At 43.3% G+C, this 19,596-nt stretch overlaps 1 protein-coding gene across 1 annotated transcript; it reads left to right on the forward strand.

The window, feature by feature from the left end:
- The first annotated feature begins 7,924 nt into the window (after positions 1-7,924).
- On the forward strand, positions 7,925-16,954 carry slc1a3b (solute carrier family 1 member 3b). The gene is made up of 10 exons (XM_076986600.1): positions 7,925-8,101; positions 8,810-9,097; positions 9,862-9,999; positions 11,713-11,917; positions 12,044-12,086; positions 13,183-13,454; positions 13,840-14,073; positions 14,172-14,366; positions 14,543-14,677; positions 15,267-16,954. Exons 2-10 carry the CDS (start codon positions 8,917-8,919, stop codon positions 15,475-15,477), a joined length of 1,614 nt encoding a protein of 537 aa, XP_076842715.1. The 5' UTR covers positions 7,925-8,101; positions 8,810-8,916; the 3' UTR covers positions 15,478-16,954.
- The last annotated feature ends 2,642 nt before the right edge of the window (positions 16,955-19,596 follow it).

The raw sequence follows: 19,596 nt of genomic DNA on the forward strand, positions 1-19,596 counted from the left end.
AAAGATCCACATTAACTTCACTCAGTGAACGTTTGAAGTCCTCTAGATCAGTGGTTCTCAAACTGTGGTACGCGTACCACTGGTGGTACGCAGAGCACCCCGCGGTGGTACGCCAGATGAACTCGGAAAATAAAAGATGCTTTGAGGTTTTTTTTTTTTTACACAACACATTTTTTTTTTATTAAAACAGAATTATGACAAGTCCTGAAATTCAGAAACTAAAAGGGATTACTCGTATTATGTGCGGAGAAAATGTCGCTAAACAGTTCGACCTGGTTCATCTTTCAAACGACACGGTCACTCACAGAATTGATGAAATGGTGGACAACGTCAGACAAACATTGACCGAGAGAATTAAAATGAGTAAATGCTTCTCACTGCAGTTAGATGAATCCATAGATGTCGCAGATTTAGCCAACTTGCTCGTTTACGTGCGATATGAGTATGAGGGCATGTCGCACGAAGACTTTTTGTGCTGTAAACCAACCACTACCAACACGAACTACAGGAGAACTACATTACAGGGTTGCCAACTTTTGACGTTCGCTTGGAGTGAGATTTTAACCTGGAGCCGGTGGCGAGTGTATTTTGTTGAGCGGGGGGTGGGGGGGGGGTGGGGGGGGGGGTGCCGAACGTAAAATGGACACAGATTCAGTGTTATATTGCCGGTGGATGGCGTGTGTCTCACGCTCAATGCGTGAGAGTTGGCAACCCTGACATTATAACATATGTGTGTAATGAGCAGGGTTGCCAAATGCGTGAGACACACGCATTTGACCGTCTTCACACGCCACACATCCGATTTCTCACGTCGACAAAAAAAAAAATCTAAGTTTATTTACCTCTGATCCACATCTATGATTCAATGAGTTACTAGTTCGCTCTGGCGCCAACCATCGTGATATAATACTTAATTCGTGTCCATTTTACATCCTCCCGGTAACAATTTACATTCGCCCCCCCCGCCCCCCCCCCCCCCCCCCCCCCCCCCCCCGTCAACAACTTAAACTTGCCAAACAGCTTTTTCTTCTTTTTTTTTTTGGGGGGGGGGGGGGGGGGGGGGGGGGGTAGTAGGTGGTACTTTGTCTAAAAAGTTTGAGAACCACTGCTCTAGATAAATGGTGAAATGCTGGGTCTTCATTTTAGTTTTGGTGCAGAAGGCGCCAAGAAAATTGTCTCTCTTGAGCATGCGCATTAGTTTCACCACTACCACTATTGCTCGCCCAACACAGTTTTTTACTTTGGACTTGATATGTTGACTGAGAACCATAATGCTCATTCACTGAACACAAAATATTAAGTTGAATGGTAAAAATGCAGCAGCTGGTGGCACAACTCGTTTTTTGTTTTTGGAGTAACTATTTTTATGTTTCATGCTTTGCCCACATAAATTTTTATATTCACAGAACATAAGCAAATAAAGATTTTTTACAGTGTGTCTGTCATGCCCCTGTCCTCAAGTGTATCACCTGCGTCTCGTTTCTCTCCCCCGTTTCAGAGTATTTAATCCCCTGTTTTATCCCTCGTTGCTGGTCATTATGCCCCATACTTTGTCTCAGTCCCTCCGTGTTCCCTATCTTGTTTTTCCTCATGTGCCGGTTTGATTAGTTCTGTTTTGTTTTCCTCATGTTCTACTCCTCGTTACTGCTCGTTAGTTATTTCCTTCACTTACCTTTAATGCTTTTCGTTGGTTGTCTCAGTTTATTTGGTTGTTACCTTAATGTTTATTCCTTCCTGCAATGCCTGTGTCCTAGCAGTCTGGGGTCGTTCAGTAGTTTAGTCAGGTTTTTACAGCGTGAGTTTTGTGTTTTGGTATTCTTGTGTTTATGCCAGTGTGTTTCAGTCTTTATGTTCGTTTAGTATTTCGGTCCTCGGTTTACTCATATTCGTATTCAGTAGTTCTCCCTTACCGTGTTCATGCTTGGTTGTTGTGTTAACTTTGTGCGTCTTGATTCATGTGTCTTATGTTTGTGTCTAAATTAGTTCATGTCCAGTAGTTCAGTCTTGTTTTGTTGGTGTAGTGTTCGGTGGTTTAAGCTGGGCGTACACTGTGCGATTTTTGGCCCATTTTCAGCCGATTTTTCACTCGTGCGACTATTTTTCGATCGGGCCGAGTTTCGGCTCAATCGCGTGTCGTGCATCGTATAGTTTACACAGGTAAACGAGGAGCGATTCACACCTCACGACCAACTCCCGATCAGAAATCGCAGCGTCGCAAGAATATCAAACATGTTTGAAATTCAAATCGCTCCTCGTGAGATCGCATGAGAGCGTCGGGTCGTATAGTGTGAGTATGTGAATCGTGAGCTGTGAATTTTTAAACCCTGCGATTTAGTCGTACAGTTTGAGCTGGAGCTGAGTACACGATTTAAAATATCGTACAGTGTACGCCCAGCTTTAGCCTACGTCATGTGTTCGCCGTATTGCATTTGAGTCAGTTTCGGTTTTGTTTATTGTCTCTTCTCTATGTTATTCACATGTGTGCTTGTGTTTACGTACTCCTTACTTACTTACCTCTTTGTTAGTCCACTGCTCCTTTTGTTTAATAAATTATTCAGAACCCTGCACTTGCGTCACGCCCAGCCCTTGAATTGTAACAAAAACTTTTGACTTGCTGACGTCCAGAGGTGGGGACTCGAGTCACATGACTTGGACTCGAGTCAGACTCGAGTCATTAATATTAAGACTTTTGACTTGACTTGAAAAAATATTCAGAGACTTAGACTTGACTTGGACTTTTACACCAATAACTTGGGACTTGAATTGGACTTGAACCTGTTTACTTGCAAAGACTTGATTTTTTAACCCCAAATCTAAATTTTAAAACGCATATTAATATTTATAAAGTGCGCCCCATTAATTTCATTTCCGTCCTTCTGACGCAGACCGGTCCTCTGCTTTTCCACACTCTGTACGTGTGTGTGTGCATGAGCTGCAGCACAACCAATCAAATGGGGGATTGGCGAACGTAAATTTTTACCGGGCGGGGTGTAAAATGGACACAAATTAAGTATTATATCGCGATCGATCGATCGCCAGTGGTTGGTGCCAGAGCGAACTAGTAACTCATTGAATCATAGATGTGGATCAGAGGTAAATAAACTAGATTTTTTTCCGGCGTGAGAAATCGGATGTGTGGCGTGAGAGCGTGTGAAGTCGGTCAAATGCGTGTGTCTCACGCTCAATGCGTGAGGGTTGGCAACCCTGGGTTCTGTATCTGAACTCGGGGAAGAGAGCCTCTCTCTGTCACCATCATAATATCCAGTTCTATCTCAGCATGGATTGTGTATTTGAAGACATCTACATCGAGAAAAAAATATATTGACAAAAGTGGAGCGAGTTTTCAGCTATGGGGACATCATTCATCGTGCACAAATGACATACAGACTTTTGGCCAGCAAATGCAATGCAGAATAGTTTACTGAAATGTCTAAAGTTGCAGATTCCTGTTAATTGTTCAGTTCTTATATTTGTTTGTCTTGTGTCACTCACACATGGACACACATGTTCTCCAAGAAACCAGATAAGAGAAGAGAGGGAAAATGCTGTTATGGTTCTTTGTATTGTACTGTGAAAATATCAGCACTTTTTATTTGAACATGGAGTTCTACTTATGACTTTTTCACAGAATATTTATTTCTGGAAAATTGTAGTTTAAAGTATGAATATTTTTGCAGCTAAGTTTAACAAATTGAACTGTGCAATAAAGAGGTGTAATTTTAATTTTTTTAATACTTCGTGTTTTCAGTTGCACATGTTTTATCAAGATTTGAGGAGAATTTAGATTTAAAAAAGAATTTACAATTTAAATTTATTTACATTTAAAATATACCTGCAACATTGGTAAAAAAAAAAAAAAAAAGACTCGAAAGGACTTGAAATTCCAAGTTTCAGACTTGGGACTTGACTTGACTGTTGTCTGTCTTGACTCGAGACTTGACTTGACTTGAGTGTCTTTGCTTGAGACTTGACTCGGGACTTGAGGTATAAAGACTTGGACTTACTTGAGACTTGCAAAACACTGACTTGGTCCCACCTCTGCTGACGTCACTGCTCATGGGTGAATCCTGCAAGTGACTTTTTGCTGTTTTCAGTTTTGCTTCTCACAAAAATAAAAGATTACAAAAACGTGGTAAATTTTACTTTGCCATTTAGACTAAAATTTACAAATGTATTTGAAGACAAATAATTACAAAGAAACACCAAGTATTGCACGTGAAATTCTTAAGTAACTAGACTACTAGATAATTCTTTTAGATAGTACTTGTAACGTTCGGTGTGGCGAGAAGGACGAGGCACGAATCCAATTTTGCGTACACTGACGTTCTTTTTATTTTCCACAAAATAACGCATATAGCGCATGGATAACATGCAGACATATATAACGTGCAGACTCAAACAACGACGAGCACAGGACACTGCATGAACGCACATTAAATAGACAAACCACATAAACCCCACGTGATGATGAGACGAGCCACAGGTGAGACGGATTATCACAAGATGTAACTGCACCCACGGAGATCCACAGACGCAGACGACTGGACGTAGACAACGTAAACACACTCCCAAAAGGGAGGGGTCATGGACCATAACATGACAGTACTTAAATAAACTTAATTATATTTACAAAGTCAAAAAAATCTTTTTTACAGTGTGTGTTCGAAGGCTGCAGTACAAAGGAAATAAAATGATAAAAATGATGGAGATGTGTGTTACTTTTTAGAGATTTAATTTCATTAACAAATGTAGAGCTACTAATAAGACAGCTACAACATATTTTTCATCAAACAGAATGTTTGTTTGTTTGTTTTTATTGAAACAGATTTCAGATTACTGATTTCAGAAAAAATCATCCTCCTTACACCTCAGCTGATGCACTGAGCCCATTAAAGTCATTCTGCACAGAAACGTTCAAAAACACGTTCTGTACTGCTTCTCTGTATATCACAGAAGCACAAAGCTACCATTCAAATGAACACCTTGTTGTTTTGCAAAGGTAAGGAAATATTGGCTCTAAGTGGTTCTGTGGGGTTCTGTTCAGTTCTGTGGGTTTCTGTGCTATCCTGTGGAGGTTATATGGGATTCTGTGGTAACTGAGTCCCTTAAAGTCCCCCAGTCCCTTAAATGGCATGGTATTCATTCATGATAGGTTATTTAGGCTCCACCCATTCATATTGTTACTCCACTCTCAAGTGACTCCATCCACTCACGATTTTATATGCCTTTGATGGCCATTCAGCCGATGGCTATAGTGAGCTTCTCCAACAGCCCTCATTCATCCTTCATTGGAATATGCACTGTGGACAGGAGAGTGTATTGAAGAGTGCACTGTGGACAGGAGAGTGTGTTGAAGAGTGCACTGTGGATAGGAGAGTGTGCTGGAGTGTGCACTGTGGACAGGAGAGTGTGTTGAAGTGTGCACTGTGGACAGGAGAGTGTGCTGGAGTGTTTACTGTGGACAGGAGAGTGTGCTGAAGTGTGAAATGTGGACAGGAGAGTGTGTTGAAGTGTGCACTGTGGACAGGAGTGTATGCTGCACTGTGGACAGGAGTGTGCTTGGGTATGCACTGTGGACAGGAGTGTGCTGGAGTGTGCGCTTTGGACAGGATAGTGTGCTGGAGTGTACATTGTGGACAGGAGAGTGCTGGAGTGTGCACTGTGGAAAGGAAAGTGTGTTGAAATGTGCACTGTGGACAGGAATGTGCTGGAGTGTGCACTGTGGACAGGAGAGTGTGCTGGAGTGCACACTGTGGACAGGAGAATGTGCTGAAACACGTACTATGGACTGGAGAGTGTGCTGGAGTGCGCACTGTGGACAGAGAGTGCTCTGGAGTGCACATCTTGAGCACACACTGGAGAATGTGCCCATTACCGTCACTGGAATGGAGTGACCTGCGCTCTCACAGGCTCAAGAGGGGAGCAGCGACAGTAGCCTGGCTGCCCTCATCGTCCCCTCAGCCCTGCAAAAGCTCATTTCGTCTGCCACAAACCATCTCCCCCTAACTGTAAAGAGGGAGAGGGGCTGAAAGGACCTTTTGTCCCTGGACCTCCTCTGTCGGCTGAGGAGAAGGAGCAGGGGGTAGGAGTGAGGGGCTCGGCACTTGGGATTGTGAACGCGGCATTAAAGATGCGAGGCAGACCCTGTTTATGATTACTCTGAGAAAGGGGACACAAAACCAGGGACATTCCAAGAGCCCAGCGAGTGCCAGGGCCCACTTTGTGATCGGGCTTCTACAATAGAGGAGAGGGGGACACACACCACCAAAAGGACATTCTCATGGGCTAGGCAGGACTCATCTCTGTCCAAGCCGAACCACGTGGTGATACCTGTGGACTCGTCCCACACATCTGCATGCTCTTGTTTTCTGACGTGCTCGCTAAAACGTAAATTGCGATGGTCCTGCTCGATGCCTGGACACTGCGCGAAATGAAAAGTGACCTGCCAGATGCGCAATGATGCTGAAAACAAACAATATACGATGCTGAAAACAAACAGGGAAATGTGGAGTTCTTCGCCAAAGTGGTTGACAGTCTGGACAAAGTCCAAGCCCGCTGGCTGTCCTGGCATTGGTGACACTGATGATGAAAGTTGCATTTGTTTGGTCTGTGGGAGAGGTTATTTCACAAGTCCACAATACCCCCCCCCCCCTCCCCCCCTCCCAATCACACGCCAACCCTCTGCTGGCTGGCCTTATCTGGGGTACATCATGCCTGCTGGTTGAGTCAGTGCGAGGGTGCTGGTGGATCGGAACAGGAGAGGCAGAGATGATGGCTGGCATTCCCTCTTTGGGAAAATGTTTGTATAGAACATTTCACCCTCAGCTATTGTGTCCTGCTCCACCTGATCTCAATTTAAATCAAATAATAAATTATACAGCACTTTTTACAGTTTCACAAAGCAGCTTTACAAGTGTCCGAGTCCGAGTGTTACTTTACAAGTGTTTCCTTGAGAGGAACCAAGACTCAGGGGGGATCACATCCTCTTCTGGCTGACACCAGTCACCATGACAACAATAATTAGACAGATACATACACAAAGAACTGATGGGAATGGTAAGTAATTCTCATAGTTGTGTATATTTATATACGTGCTCTCTATGTAATTCTTATTCTTAAGAGTCCTACAGTAGACTTCTTGATTGTCAGTGATAGTAGTCCAGGGCCATGGAGATACAGCCATAACAGGGGGGAATTCAGGGTGGTGAGAGGTGCCAGGGCAGTGGGTTGATCCTTCATGATCTCATGTTCAGGGTGGCAAGAGGGACCAGGGCAGTGGGTTCATCCTTCACGATCTCATGTTCATTATGCGTTATCATGCGTTAAAAAGTTAACGCATATATAAGATAGTGTATACGTCAAAGACCTATAATTCAAGTGTGGCTCATAAACCTTGATTAATATATAGTAGTTGTTGTTACCAAAATATTGTGGATCATAATGTTTTACAAGTCCATTTCTCCATTTTTGTTAATTAATTAATTATCAGTGATGGCTTGTCATCAGCCCAATATCAAATGAAAAGGTGACCCCCCACACATACACAACCCCACCCTTCCTCACCCCCACACATACACAACCCCACCCTCCCTTACCCCCAACACACCCACCCCACTATCCCTTACCCCCTACACACCCACCCCACCCTCCCTTACCCCCTACACACCCACCCCACTATCCCTTACCCCATCACACCTTCCCCACCCTCACTTACCCCCTACACACCCACCCCACCCTCCCTTACCCACTACACACCCACCCCGCCCTCCCTTACCCCCCAACACACACAACCCGCCTTCCCTTACCCCAACACACCCACCCCACCCTCTCTTACCCCTCCCACCTCTGCTTCTTCACTGTTTACCCAGTATGGCCCCCTTGCTGTCACCCTCCCCCGGTCTGGGTTTGTAATCCCCTCCCCTCTTGAGCTGTGTGTGGAGGGAGCGTCTCACAGGCTGCCAGAGTCACCTCCGACGCGCTGCACACACCGCGCCTCCGACAGGACGGCCGAGTTCTGCCACTGCTCTTCTGAAGACAGGATCGCTGCCCACACCCTCGCATCTACCCCAGCATCAGTCCGGACAGCGGCCTGCTCTCAGGGGTAAGTCTGAAACCTCCAGTTATTTCCGTCTTTCAACCCGCTCTTAATTTGTTCTTTCAGAGTCCCTGTGAAATGCGTGCAGGAACGGGTGACTCTGAAGTGTGCATTCTTCCGCTTGAGTGGAAAAACGCTCAAGTATTGTTTAATCCTGAATATATTAACCTGATTTCATGGTGTTTGTGTTTCTCATTCAAACAAACAAACAAAAGTTTTTCTAACTTTAATCAGGAGAGTTTTTCCTTCTGTATTACATATGTGCTTTGCAATTACTGAAATCCAGTGCATTTGCTTGAATAATGAATAAAAGCTGCCATGCTGGACTTTACAAGTTAGTAGTGATTCTCCTTTGATTTGCACGAGGACAGCGTAAAATACACATCGAATCAGGTACAGTGTTTTAAAGCCCTTTAAAAGGGCTTCCAGATGCTCAGCATGGATGATCAACTCCCATTTGCATTGAACTGAATATACATAGCGTTTCAGATGTGCACCTGTGGCTCAGAGGGTTTTTCTTGTGAAAGAACTATATTACTATACCCTAAACAACCCAATTGTGTGCATCTGCATTAATTAACACAAATGCCTTTAGCTTATTTTTCATTCCAGGAGTCTCACACAAGTTTTAGCGTCTTTCCTCGGTTTGCAGGCTTGGAGTTATGCATTAGTGTTTCGGGGATGCTGTGGCTCATTCTCTCCTCTCTCGCCAAGACCGTCCTAGAGCGGGAAGCTCGGGGTTCCCCTGTCCCGTCCCACGCCACTGACTGACAGAGAGGGGAAAGGGGGTCACAGTCAGCACAGCGGCGCCAGCAGCAGCCATGGCCAAAAGCAACGGGGAAAACCCACGCTCACGCGGCCAGGTGCAACGCATCCGCGAGAGTATCCACCTGCGCTCGCTCAAGGCCAGGAAGAAGGTGGAGGACATCACCAAGGAGGACGTGAAGACCTTCCTGAGGAGGAACGCGTTTGTGCTGTTCACCATTGGGGCCGTCGTCGTCGGCAAGTGCATCCTCCCTGTTAGAGCGCGACGGAGCGGGAGTGGCTGTGTGAGGTGGTGCCGAGCTGACTTAGACGGAGAACAGACACGCTATTTTAAGCATTTGCTTGACTGCTAGGCAGGGGTTGTCACCGTTTTAACCCTCCGGTAGACTCACTAATAGCGTGTCTTCTACCTGTACTTGGTGTTTGACTTTGCTTGCAGACTTTTGATTGGCCAAAAATTGCCAGTGGGAGGGGGAAGTGATGAATGAAGCAATAAATTGACCAATACGATTGTACTGCTGGTTCAACCCCTAACAAGGCAATTTGGGAGAACGTAGCACAAAAAGAACAAACAAAAAAAAAGGATAAATGAAAGTCAAATCTGAACACGGGCATACAACTGAAAAACTGGAATGTCCATGTGACAAACGTATGGGTGGCAATCCAGTTTCAGACCTCACTGAATTCTGTATAGAATTCTATATCTAGCGAAGACCCCTCTGATTAATGTACAGTACAGCACCCATGCATGGTCTGCACAGTAAGGATAGACTTTGCACCCTCTAGAGGCAAATTGGTGCTATGCCGTGTACTCTTTCAAAATGGAAAAAATCAACATCCAAAGAAAATCGGCAGCAACATCCACAAAATAGCACCAAACAAATGCCATTAGTTAATTCATTAATGATCAGTTACGTGAAATCACATTTTTTAAAGCCGACACAGGATACGCACTTGTGACGTTGAGAAGGGTTGTGAGGTCCTGTCTCTGCTTTTGACAGGCATCATCCTGGGATTCGCCCTGCGACCATACAGGATGTCCTACAGAGAGGTGAAGTACTTTTCGTTCCCTGGAGAACTTCTGATGCGTATGCTGCAGATGCTGGTCCTCCCTTTGCTGGTATCCAGTCTGATCACAGGTGTGTGTGAAAACAAGAATACGGACACAGAAAAATCTAAACACACAGTGCCCAAGCAGAACTTATTTTCTTGTGTTGCATAACAGGAACATCTTTACTCCAGTGCTCTGGTGATTTCATTTCGTTGCTTTGAAAGCACAGAAAATCTTGTTGTATATTTTGACTGTATATGTGAGATATGTGATCATTTCATTGCAATAGTTTTAGTCTAGGTTATTAAGTCATTCAAGACGTGACTGCTCGAAACTGAAGATCGTGGGTTACTCCTGTATGTCCCTTGTGGAATTGTTTCTCTACGTCCCTGGTGTCTCCGATCTACGAGGATGAAGCAGAGATTGAACGGAGGGGCCGGCCGTTACCCTGTCCAACCTGGACCGGAGGGTCTCTGCTGATCAGTGGGGTGAAGCCAGTCCTGATGGGTCCCTCACACTCCCTCCTGTTTAGTTTAACCCATATAATGGACAAAAAGTGTCCTCCGCCTCCTCCCTTAAAGCCATATTGTTACATGGAAATGGATGAGTTCAGACAATGGAGCCAGTCACCCAAGGCATCTGGTGACGGGCGTGAGGGTGTAAAGAAGAAGGTCTATAAGCCGAAATAGCCTGTTATTTCCGAATCAGAAGTATCTGGCTTCATCTTATTTAGCTACAGCCTACAGTTGTCTGGTGTACAACTCAGCAGCCCCGTTAGTGGCCCCACTGGCAAATATTTTCACCCTGCCCTAGGCCTGAAGGGGCAGAGAGGGCGAGGTGTGTGAGGGGCCGGCTTTCTTCCCAAAGTGAGGCAGAACGTTCTTTCGGTGCAGCGGGGCTGTTTGATGTTGCCGTGGAGATGTGAGGTTCGCCGCATCGCCGCCAGGGGTGTGGGCAGGTGGGGGAGTTTCCCAACCCTATCGGGGGGGGGGGGGGGGGGGGGGGGGTAGGTCTGAGGAAGAGCTGTGACAGGGGTGTGGTTGAGAGAGCATGTGTGAGGGAGCAAAACTGTTGGCGGGGCTGGTGCTCTAATGGCGCTGCCCCCAGGAACACATACATCTCTCCCGCACAATGGCCGCTTTCATTCTTGGTGCTGTGAATGTGGATAACATAGCATAACCCCTTTTAGTGTTAGAAGTGGTATGCTAACAGTGCTCCAGGCTATTGTTAGGTCAAGTTCTTTTTATGAAGGCTTTTCTTCTTGGGTCCCTTCATTGAACCTCTTCAAAATTCTTTAAAAAAATCTTTCTTCTTTTTCTCTGCCTTGTCTAACTCAGACCAACTATAGATTATTAAAGCTGAATACAGCTTTGTTTTGTTTTGGGTTTTTTTTGGGGGGGGGGGGGTTGCACCACTGTGTTGACTGGTAGACGTCTTAATTGGAGGGAATGTCAAGTTAGCTTAGCTTCCGTTTCTCACACAGCTTGATCTTGAGTCACAGCTGGGCGTCTTGTGAAACACTCATCGGTCCCTAACCAGTGCCAGCAGCTTGGCATACAGTATTGGTACTGAACTGCTCAGATATAGATCTAAATGAAAGAGGCCAGATCCAAGCAGCAAAACCCTGCAAGGATAATCAGGCTTTAATGTGCTACGGTCCGGAGTCACACATAAAAACACCTTTCATGCTTCATGAAACCGTCCCGACGGACTTGCAGCCCAAGTAATTTTGTGCAACCTGCCAAATGGCTCCGTCGGTGTGCTGTCAAGTAGCTGGTGAAGAAGTAGGTTTGCTTGGCAGGTATGGCGGCGCTCGACAGCCGCGCCTCGGGGAAGATGGGCATGCGAGCGGTGGTGTACTACATGACCACGACCTTCATCGCTGTCTTCATCGGCATCATCATGGTTCTCATCATCCACCCGGGCAAAGGCTCCAAGGAGGAGTTCACCCAGCAGCAGAAGATCGAGCAAGTCAGTCCGGCCGACGCCTTCCTGGACCTGATCAGGTATCACACGATGGACGCTGAGCGCTGAGACCAGGTGGAGCTGTTGTCTTGATCGTTGTGGTTGTGTCCTGTGGTCCATGGTCTAACGGTATTAACGGTACAGTATTTGTGGTCTTTCTTTTCCAGAAACATGTTTCCACCCAACCTGGTCCAAGCTTGCACACAGCAGGTATGTGTTTGAAGAACAGTTTTATTTCCTGGTTTAATTTCTCCAACCATTCATTCTTAATCTTTTAGCACTTACCTGTCTTCTTACAGTGTGGTCCGGAAATAAATAAAATGTTCCCAAATTATAAATTATGAATTAATTTAGGTCCAGATATGGATTTGTGACACTTTGCTCTGGTTAGAAGCCTTTGGGGGAAGGCTCTCAGATATCTTCAGAAATTTTTTGTTCTTTGGCTCCCTGTTGTTCAGGAAACCAGTTTCTCATCAGACTTAATGGTTTCTGGCCTTTCAGTGGCCACACAAAGAGACTTTCAGAGAATACACAGTCGCCCTTGGATACGCGCTGCTTGCGAGGAAGCCTTGGCTTGTTAATTGTACAGTCATTTATAGAAACGAAGCATCACCATTTTTCATACTGGACCACAACAGCTAACCTCGGACGCCGGGAGGGAGGTGCTCAAACCGCTCCGCATTTTGATGGTGCGGGTTGTACGATTAAGAGGACCCAGCTGGGCCTGGACTCCTTCTGGCAGGGTTGCAGCTGTGCCATGGTGGGACGTTGTGGGGTGGGGTGGGGGTGGGGGTGGGGGTATCTGCGCGGAAACCAAGAAAAGGAGACTGCTGGGGCCGTACAATGGCCTGGAAGACAGTGAGAGCGGGGGCAGACGCTGTGGTCCGGACGCTCTCCCCAGGGCCCTACTGGAGCCAGCTGGATCTGGAAGAATACATTTGACTAACATTTAAAGAGAGCATTGTGTCATTCATGGTTAGAGAGACTTACATGAGCTGTAGACAAAACTATTAAGTGCAATTGCATTGCCATCTATCATGCCATAGCAACAAACAGATTTGATCGGTCTTAAAGTCAAAGAAGAAAAAGATGTTGGTTTGAAATCAGATCAACTTCGATTTCGTATTAATAGACTGCTCAAACGATACATTAAGAAAAAAAATGTCATTATGTAAATCTCAGAGACACACAACAACAGCAAGGTCCTTGGAACTAGGAACAGGTGAATCTCTCTAGAGAAGTGAACACCTCTCCCATACCTTCACTTCACAAAGGGTCCTGTTTGTTCTCTCCTCTTTTGCTACAGTTCAAGACACAGTACGGGAAAAAGATTGTGCATGTGAAGATCACTGTGAACGAGAGTATCTTCAACCTGACCAACGCCACTCAGGAGATCGCCCGTGAAGAGATCATTCCCATCTCCGGTACCACCAACGGTGTCAATGCTTTGGGGCTGGTGGTGTTCTCCATGTGCTTCGGCCTGATCATTGGGAACATGAAGGAGGAGGGCCAAGCCCTCAGGGACTTCTTCAACTCCCTCAACGAGGCCATCATGCGACTGGTCGCCATCATCATGTGGTGGGTGTGAGGCATGAGGGTGGGCGGGGCTCCAATTGTTCAGAGAGCGCGTCGGTGATATCTTTGATGGCTTAGTGGATGCATTATCGAGCAGAAGTTGCCATAACAGGTTCATGAGAGATGTTGGAAGTGATGACTATCCGCCCTCTCTTTTTCCTGAGGCTGCTATGAGAAACACAAAATTACAGAAAGCAGATTCTGTAAGCTGTGGGAATCTTTGACTCCACCAAAAGAGAAAACACTAAATGAATTTAAAATTAAATTTTTCAGCTGGGCTTCACTGAAAATGCTTCACAAACCATGTATAATCCATTTGTCCTGGATGTTCCATAGAGCTCCACAGAGGCTGACCCTCCAAACACGTTCATTGTTCTTCTCTTCAAAGGTATGCACCCATTGGCATCCTCTTCTTGATCGCTGGCAAAATTGTGGAGATGGACGACATCACCGAAATGGGCGGGCAGCTGGGCATGTACACGGTGACGGTCATCATTGGCCTTCTCATCCACGGCATCGTCATCCTGCCCACCCTGTTCTTCGTCATCACGCGAAGGAACCCTTTCATCTTCATCACCGGTCTGCTGCAGGCCCTCATCACTGCCCTGGGCACATCATCCAGGTAGAACTCGGGAACAGCCTCTCAAACTCGGATCAGACTCAGAAGGCCCAGGCTGTGCCATTTAAGCCACGGTGACCTTTCCTCTCTGACCCTTGCAGCTCAGCCACTCTCCCCATTACGTTCAAGTGCTTGGAGGAGAACAACAAAGTCGATAAGAGGGTGACCCGATTCGTCCTGCCAGTAGGAGCGACCATCAACATGGACGGGACAGCATTGTATGAGGCATTGGCAGCCATCTTTATCGCTCAGGTCAACAACATGGAGATGAACTTCGGACAGATCATCACCATTAGGTAGGAACATTGTAAACAGATCACGCAGTACAAAGGCAATCCTCTGTCCATTTGGGTGTTTATAGATGTTTCAGAGACATTAAATCTGCACATGTTGCATATTCAAAACTTCTATGAGAACTTCAAAAGTTCCATAAGACCTTTCAATAAAATTGCCTTTCTGTTTAATTCCACAGCATCACAGCTACTGCTGCCAGTATTGGAGCTGCTGGAATCCCCCAGGCTGGGCTGGTCACCATGGTGATTGTGCTGACCTCTGTCGGACTCCCAACTGATGACATCAGCCTCATCATTGCAGTTGATTGGTTCCTGTGAGCACTCCCCAATCCCCAGTTTCACACTTCCACTCTTCGATTCTACTGTAAATGAGAGGACTCGCTAACATTTATATTATGAACCAGTTATGACATATTTGATAATTATAGTTTCTCTTTAAACTTGTTTCCTACATTACTGCTTCTATATAATGGTTGGGGTTTTTTCTGTATCTACCCCGGTGACACACTTACATAAACCCATGGGTCTCGCTCTATTTTTTTACGTCCTGGCAAACTTCATATCGTTTCAATTGGTTTTAACATAGAAACGTAATTAGGTTAGCCAAATTAATAATTCCAAATAGAATCCCCTTCCCATAAGTTGCACAGCTAATTGGATGTGGAAAAAGCTCCCAGCTCTTAAACTGGGATGGATAGATTGAAAAGAAAGTGAGAAGAGTGATCAGCGCCAGTTACCACTGCTGGCCTTAGACTGGAGAAAAAGAAAATAAACCAATCAGTGTTAATATAATAAGTAGTTATAAGTTGTTATAAGTAGTTGTCATTGTTTAGCATTTCTAATAGCAAATTTGAGATCAGTTTACGTCTTGTGTCTAATGTTGATCACGAACGTGGCTTACAGGGACCGACTACGTACCACCACCAACGTGCTAGGGGACTCAATAGGAGCAGGCATCGTGGAGTTCCTGTCCCAGGACGAGCTGCAGAACAGCGACGCGGAGATGGGGAACTCTGTGGTGGAGGAGAACGAAGTGAAGAAGCCCTACCAGATGATCCCACAAGAGAATGAGTACGAGAACGAGAAACCTCCGGACAGCGAAACCAAGATGTAGTGAATCCAAGTCAAGTTGTGGTCTATGTCTGTGCAGGGATTGTGTGTGTGTGTGTGTGTGTGTGTGTGTGTGTGTGTGTGTGTGTGTGTGTGTGTGTGTGTGTGTGTGTGTGTGTGTGTCATTGGTATTTTTGTTCTTTGCCATTTTCTGTTTTGGTTTGTCATTTTTTACACATCCATACTTCATTAATCCCTTCCTCTATTGCCCTGACCATGTTATTTCTGCTGGATCAGATGTTAAGTATCGGAACATCTCTGTCTCTGTAGTGACAACATGAAGAACCTTAAAACACTTAAGAGTTAAAATCTTATCAGCAAAAGACTGGGCAGATGGTGGGAAGCTAATTAAACTCATACTGGAATGAAAAAGAAGGTCTGTAGAGGTAAAACAGGAGGAGACTAAAGAATGTAATGTAGGACGTACAATGAAAACAACACAGATTAACCTCATTTATGGATGAAAAAGGAGCTGAATGAAAATGAAATCTGTGGCATGTGCAGCACCAGAGGTCATGGTGTATTATTAACCAGTGACATTGGGCGTGTATCACAGCTCCGTACACTAGCGAGAGACGTGCATGTAATGTAGCTGTTGGGCAGTTCATCTGACTCTTCCATCACTTCTTGTCTGTGTCCAAAGTTTTGCACACATTGTACAATTTTTAGCAGGACTCTGACCAAACCGAGAAATCCTTTGTGATGTCTAACCGACGCGGTGAATCAATCCACAGTCATGGTCGAAATTTTGGCTTCCTAATTTCTAACACTACATTACGAAATACATTTGAAAGTACAGCACACGTCTACATAAGGATCAAGGAGAATGCAGCCCTTTGAAACCAACGGCGAACCGCTGTGTTCTCAGTCTGGAGTAGCTTTATAAGACACTGGTTTATATGGCCCTTCAAAATATCCTGTGCTAGTTTTATGTGGTGGTTAGTTTTCTTTGTACTTACATTGTGTTTTGTTATAATGATGGAAGGGTGAGAATGTTCGCATTATTTTGATATGCATATTGGATATATGGTTGATTTCTTTCTGTTTTCTATTGTTCTATAGGGAATCATGAAGGATTATGCTTATGCTGTCATATGCTAACATAAATAGTGAAAACGATATATGTAGATGCATTTTGAGATTAATTGTAGATATTGTGAGTGAGAGTTTGCTTGAAATCTTCTGAGACTCCTGAGCTGCACACGTATGTCATCTTCAGCACTGGGCCAGTTCAGAATCCATCGCTGCAGTCACAAACATGCTGAATCCACCGCTGCAGTCACAGACATGCTGACTGGATACTAACTCACTCAAAGGGAAACGGTGTTTCTTTTTGTCGTGTGTTTATGAAGATGTTTTTCATCGCGCTGGATATTTTCCCTTAGTTTCAAGTGTGTGGGTAAAAACTTCATGGAATGAATGTAACTGTAGGTTTGTCTATGGTAAATATAGTTTTGAATAAAACTGAAAAAATAAATACATTGTTTTGTTCATGTGTTTTACTGGCTAAATTACAATATTTAATGTTCAATGTTCCATAAAAAGGGCCACACCATCTAATGAGATTGTATTTGGAAATACATTTGGAGAGAATTTTACACTATAAATATTTATGTATATTTGGAGACAATATTATACTATTAACACAAATATAACCTTTAAAGTAATACCAACAATAATATAATAATAACAGTTATGAGGATGCGACAATGAACTATCACATGCCTTCATTATGCTGAGTAGTTTGCTCTGAAAGAATACTTAAATACAGCAGTAGCATTTCAAAGATTTGCAAATAAAACCATGGCCCACAACTTCAAATAGCTTGAACCACAAAGAAGTGACAAACAAAATGCAATATTATAACTAAAATCTATATTTTGCCAATATAGTTCTACAGTTGGTCAAATTACTCCACTGGATCAGTAATTACGATCCTACTCAGTTATATAGGTTTTTCAACAATCTTCAACAGCATAGTATAGGAATAAAAAGGCTTTTGCTGCCACCTAGTGGACAACATCAACACATCGCAGAAATAATCAGTAGAAGTAATTACAAAGGGCTACAATATAATTTCATAAAAATTATTCTTCATTCTTCAAGTATATTGTGTTTGTATGTATTCCCATATTACACGTTTTGTTATTAGCAAACGTAAATAGTGGGAAACTGTTATAAAATTAATGATCGAGTAGCCTCAAAATAATAATAGCTACTGAAATTCTAACGTTCTGTATATTACTTTAATTCTGATTTCTTATAATTATTATGCTACATCATGCTAAATAATTAGAGCTAATCAGCATAAGTAAGGCAACACGTTATGGGCTTATGGTGGCCCTTGGGTACTTCAGTTCTTACATATATTTCCACAGCCTTCCTGACCCAGTATAGGTTTGATCGTTTGTTTGTTGTTGTTTGATAAACTTAGCTTTAAATACGATAATGCTATACATGTTATAATTGGAAACCAGGGTTACTCAAAGTACAAAATAATCAGGCATCACATTTATAGACGGATTGTATAAACAAGATTCATTTAATTCTCTTTAATATATTCTCTTTCATAATAAAAATGTATTAATATTTAACATCTTTCGAAATATAGCCAAAAGTTAAATTAACTATGGGGTAAAGGTGATCATTTATACAAACAAACAGCTACTTGTTTCATAATCTGTGGCATTCTTCTTGTAATATCTGATCTCATTTTGTCTTGACCAACCTAAAATAGGAAGGATATTGTGATGTTCTAATACGGGATTTGTCAGAGCTTAATGTTTTGTTTTTATGTGTTCTCTCTGATTTAAGAAATCCATATTTCGTTTTGTAGTCCATATGCATTGCACCTTAATTTTTTCCCCGCATGGGGGCGATATTTTATCGTTTATGAAAATCCTAAACTATTACTAGCCAAAAAATTTTATAGCAACAAAAAGCAATTGTGACGCTCAAGTATTTCTTCGCGATTAATTGGAATACTAAAAAAAAGAACAAGACATGAAGAATGTATGTACCTGAACCACTCCGAATGTAGCAAGGTTAAGGGTATATTGACAAACAAGGTTACAAAACCAACAGTATAGTTTGTGGTTTACAGACCAGCTCGTTCTTTCAGATTTCCATAGTGCAATTAGACAATAGAGTTTTTCCCTGGTCACTGACAATTATCATGAACAATTACAATAATTACACCAAGGATGGTGAAGTCCATTCCTGAAAATGTACTTCTCTGCAGAGTTCAGTTCCACTGGACTTAGCTCTGATATTATATATTACTGAAGACCGTAATTATGAGAGGGTTGTTAGATTAGAATTGTGAATAAACTCTACAGGGGGCTGGATCTCCAGGGATCAACTACATTATTATCATAAAGAACTACATTTCTTACTCCAGTGCTCAGGGGATTCTAGGTGGTGCACATTTACCTTAACTTAGGCTAGGGAATCAGAATTTTAGGTGTGTTAGGAGCCAGGATAGGGAAAAATATGAGCCATGAGGGCTGAGTTGAGAAAATCCTGATATGAAAAACAGCATCTGTGGCATTCAGATAGTGGATCTATGCATAAATAGAGAAAAAGAAAAAAGTTAGATTTTAGAAATTAGAATTTCACTTAGTTTTCTTTGAACTGGATTACATGCTTTTTTTTTAAATAAAATAGAAACTGGTGCTGATGCAACAAATTTAAGTTGATGATCTTGAGTTCAAAACTAGACAATATTCCACCTTTGATAAGATTGCACTTTAAACTTTAGGCAAAAATCATAAAATTACTAGATATAATTTTGACAATCAATCAGATAGTGGTGGGGAAATTTTATGATTAAATAATCTGATGTGTTGAATGGAGATATAGAGACAAACGCATTCATGAAACTCTTGACAATTAAATTTTAAGACAATTTCCCCCTGTGGAGATTTTTGCAACGTTCAGGTGTGTTTTTGTTATCTGTAGGTTTTACTACTGTCATGCACTTCGATATTAACAAAGCTTTTAATATTTGAGATTTTTTAATAAAACTGCCATACAAAACTGTTGAATTTTTTATACTGCTGGTAAGCTTTATTCTTGTATTTGGTGAACTTCTAATACCTATAGAACGGCTAATTCTAATAAA

The sequence above is a fragment of the Brachyhypopomus gauderio genome, unplaced genomic scaffold, assembly GCF_052324685.1.
Source record: "Brachyhypopomus gauderio isolate BG-103 unplaced genomic scaffold, BGAUD_0.2 sc47, whole genome shotgun sequence".
In the NCBI taxonomy this organism is placed as follows: domain Eukaryota; kingdom Metazoa; phylum Chordata; class Actinopteri; order Gymnotiformes; family Hypopomidae; genus Brachyhypopomus; species Brachyhypopomus gauderio.

Excerpts from the sequence above, each read along its gene's own strand:
- slc1a3b (XM_076986600.1), top strand. The coding sequence starts at position 8,917 with ATGGCCAAAAGCAACGGGGAAAACCCACGCTCACGCGGCCAGGTGCAA. Across the intron at positions 9,098-9,861 it reads CATTGGGGCCGTCGTCGTCG|GCATCATCCTGGGATTCGCC; the intron begins GCAAGTGCATCC and ends TGCTTTTGACAG. Across the intron at positions 14,074-14,171 it reads GCCCTGGGCACATCATCCAG|CTCAGCCACTCTCCCCATTA; the intron begins GTAGAACTCGGG and ends TGACCCTTGCAG.